The sequence below is a fragment of the Amphimedon queenslandica genome, unplaced genomic scaffold, assembly GCF_000090795.2.
Source record: "Amphimedon queenslandica unplaced genomic scaffold, v1.1 AMPQUscaffold_13399, whole genome shotgun sequence".
NCBI classification, from domain to species: Eukaryota; Metazoa; Porifera; class Demospongiae; order Haplosclerida; family Niphatidae; genus Amphimedon; species Amphimedon queenslandica.
Window position 1 is genome coordinate 80,779 of NW_003546365.1, and position 3,260 is coordinate 84,038.

General features: G+C 35.0%; 2 protein-coding genes across 2 annotated transcripts in view; one reads left to right on the plus strand and one right to left on the minus strand.

Moving 5' to 3' along the window:
• Positions 1–1,124: 1,124 nt before the first annotated feature.
• On the minus strand, positions 1,125–2,363 carry LOC100632540 (cell wall integrity and stress response component 4-like). The gene is made up of 7 exons (XM_003386729.3): positions 2,272–2,363; positions 1,956–2,219; positions 1,629–1,904; positions 1,507–1,587; positions 1,380–1,454; positions 1,297–1,335; positions 1,125–1,247 (listed from the first exon to the last, which is right to left on the minus strand). The coding sequence occupies exons 1-7, from the start codon at positions 2,318–2,320 to the stop codon at positions 1,186–1,188; spliced, it is 846 nt and encodes a 281-aa protein (XP_003386777.2). The 5' UTR covers positions 2,321–2,363; the 3' UTR covers positions 1,125–1,185.
• Positions 2,364–2,467: 104 nt separating this feature from the next.
• The window catches only part of LOC109582133 (uncharacterized), a 3,008-nt gene continuing 2,215 nt past the window's right edge, over positions 2,468–3,260 (plus strand). Inside the window, exons 1-2 of the mRNA XM_019996750.1 lie at positions 2,468–2,912; positions 2,959–3,240. Coding sequence (XP_019852309.1) covers positions 2,468–2,912; positions 2,959–3,240 — 727 coding nt within the window. The remainder of the gene's footprint in view (positions 2,913–2,958; positions 3,241–3,260) is intronic.

Sequence of the window (3,260 nt, forward strand, 5' to 3'; positions counted from 1 at the left end):
ATAAATTTTCCTGTAGTAGATATTTGTCCATTAGGTCCAGTCCAGCTAACAGTAGGTGTTGGGTTACCATCAGTAATATTAAATAAAGATACCATCACTGAACCACCTGATTCAACATACTGAATATCAGTACCAATAAGAGTAGCTTCAGGAGGAACTGAGGGAGAGAGACAGTAACAAATGAACACATGTATATATACTTACATTGTACATCGAGTGTAAATGTAGTGTTACTAGTTCCAGCATCATTACTAACAGTTAGAGTATATATACCAGATTGATTACGTTGTACATTAGTAAATGATACATTATAATCATTCACAGTTACTCCAGTGTTAGATACAGGATTACCATTTAATGATAATTGTGAAGAAAGGCGAGAAGGGAATGCATCAGGTCCTGATTGTAGAGGAACAGTGATATCCTCACCCTCAGTTACTGTTTGAACTGGTACATTTATCAGTAGAGATGGAATAACTAAAATTAATAATATTATGAAATAAATTAAACCTACATTTTTACTTACCTGGTAATCCTAACCTAAATTGTCTTATGTCATCATTAGGAGGTCCACATGCAAATACTATCAAATTAGACTCATTGGTGAAGTTCAAAAATGTAAAATTAGTACGAAAGGTCACAGCACTGGTGTTTGGCATAACCAGATCACCTTCAGCCACTATTTTATCTACAAGAAAACTTGGTCCCATAACATGATTGGTGCCATTAAACATAACAGATTGAAAACTTGAGTCAGTAGTTCTCTTGTACTGCCACACTGTTAATGTTTGACCGGAATTACTAAATACAGCACAGTAGAGTGACACATCCTCTCCTTCCCTTCCAATCACATCTCTTGGTTGAGATTCTGGATCTGATAATGGAAAAGTACTGAAGTTTTGAGAAACAATCGCATTAGGTAGTAGTAGAAAAAGTAGGGAGCAGCACAAGACAACCTTCATCTTTGTCCAAAGCCTCAGAGCTGAACTTGAAAGTTGAAAAATTATGAGCCCTCGGACTCCAGCGGGGGCTATAATATTAAGTTTACTCCTATATCTATAATTGCTAGGCCCCACCTTCAAGTCTTTATTGCTATTAATATTGTTCAAGTTAATATTGTTTATTTTTGGTTTAAAAAAACATTAAAACAACTAATATTCAACTATTTCTTGCAGTTACATCAAATTAAATAAAAAGAAAAACCACAAAATTTAAAAATATTATAGCCATGAAACTTGCGAGAACATCTGAAACACAAATGAGATAATAATTCATAATCTTTAATTGCATGCTTACTTGTAGCATTGCTTTGCGTTTCACCAGTTGGAGCTGGAGCTAAAATTGAAATAAAAGATAGTAACAAAAATTTAAGAACATACTTGGAGTACTAGAGACTGTTACAACAGAAATCATTGTAGCAGTTGTACTGACAGTGGGAGAAACTGATCCAGTTGCTATAAATATTACACCGTATATAGTCATGCCAGTATAATTAAACTGATTTACTTTGTGCAGTCACTGTGACAGTACTTGAAGTAGTGGTTTCAGTATTAGAAGGTATAGAAGATGAAGTAGTAGCATCATTAGCTACAAAATTCTAAATAATAATCAAATCAAAACTAACTTACGAAGTACTGTCAACTGAAAAGTAGCTGTATCTGTTCCTACTGAATTGTTAGCAGTAATAGTATAGTTATTAGCATCATTTCTGGCAACATTAGGAATAGTGATTGATACTGTGCTAGCATTAACAACACCAAAAACTGTTGTTGCTGGTAAGTTTGGTGCTACACTAATACCACCAAGAGTAACAGATGGATTAGCATCAATGGTAACATTGAGAGAAAATTGATCTCCTTCATTGACTGTTATATTTGCACCAGTCACAGTTATCAGAGGCTCATCTAATTATTATAAAATAGTAGGTAACATCTAAATTCAGTGCCTAGACTTACATTGTACGATAAGAGTAATCAAGTCTCCAACCTGAGAGCTATCTGCTGGACTCTCGCATCTCAGGACAGACCCATTGTTTTGGCGGCTTAGTACATTAGTTTCAAAAACCACCAAGTCGTCATCTACGCTGACAGAACTAGCAGTAACCCCATTTGTAGCAGTAACAAAAGGTTGTGATCCAGAAAACGCAGCATCGCAGGTTAATCTTAACACATCACCTTCAATGACAGTAGCATTGGCAGGGTTAGCAGTGAAGGATTGCCCTAAAATAGATAATAATGAAATTATAAGAGACAAAACGTAACGATTTATTACCTGCGACTAGCCCGATCACACAAAAAACGACAGTAAACCAGAAAAACATTTTTCTCAAAGAAGCAAGAAGCTATGTTCTCTTCTCATAAAGCAAATCTATCGAATAATACTGCATTCCTGCATCTTGACACTCCCCATCCCACTCAATTTTCCCGGATGCGGGGGAGGAGCTGCAGTGAGCATATCTAAGCAGATTATGGAAGTACAATGGCTTAGTGTCTACTTATTCTTTGCTTTCACTCCTAGTCTTATATATTCTCAGCCTTATTCCTTTATCACTGATCCATCAGATGATACTCAACCAATATATGCAATAGCTGAAGAAGGACTCACTGTCTCCTTATACTGCCATGTCACCAATGAAGGAGCTGGTGCAAATGGTCAGCAAATTCAAAGTCTGTGGCAGTCTAAAAGAACTATAGATGACAGTTTTACTCAAGTAATATTTAACTCATCTGGTATTTCAATAGAACCAGATTACCTTGTGGGTAATATACAAGTTTTTGGAGACTCACTTGGAATATTTGGAACATTTCAAGTCAATTTCACAATATTAAATTTTACAATTGACATTAATTTGATATCATTTAAATGTGGACAACCAGATGCTGATACAACTCAATTCACAATAGGATTACCAGGTAAATATAGAGTTATGTAAAACATAGTATTTCTTATTATTAATAGTTATTCCATCTCTACTGATAAATGTACCAGTTCAAACAGTAACTGAGGGTGAGGATATCAGTACTGGCAGTCTACAACAGTTAGGATCTGATCCATTCCCTCCAACTATAACATCTTCACAATTATTATTAAATATTAATCCTGTATCTAGCACTGGAGTAACTGTGAATGATTATAATGTATCATTTACTAATGTACAACGTAATCAATCTGGTATATATACTCTAACTGTTAGTAATGATGCTGGAACTAGTAACACTACATTTACACTCGATGTACAATGTAAGTATATATACATGTGT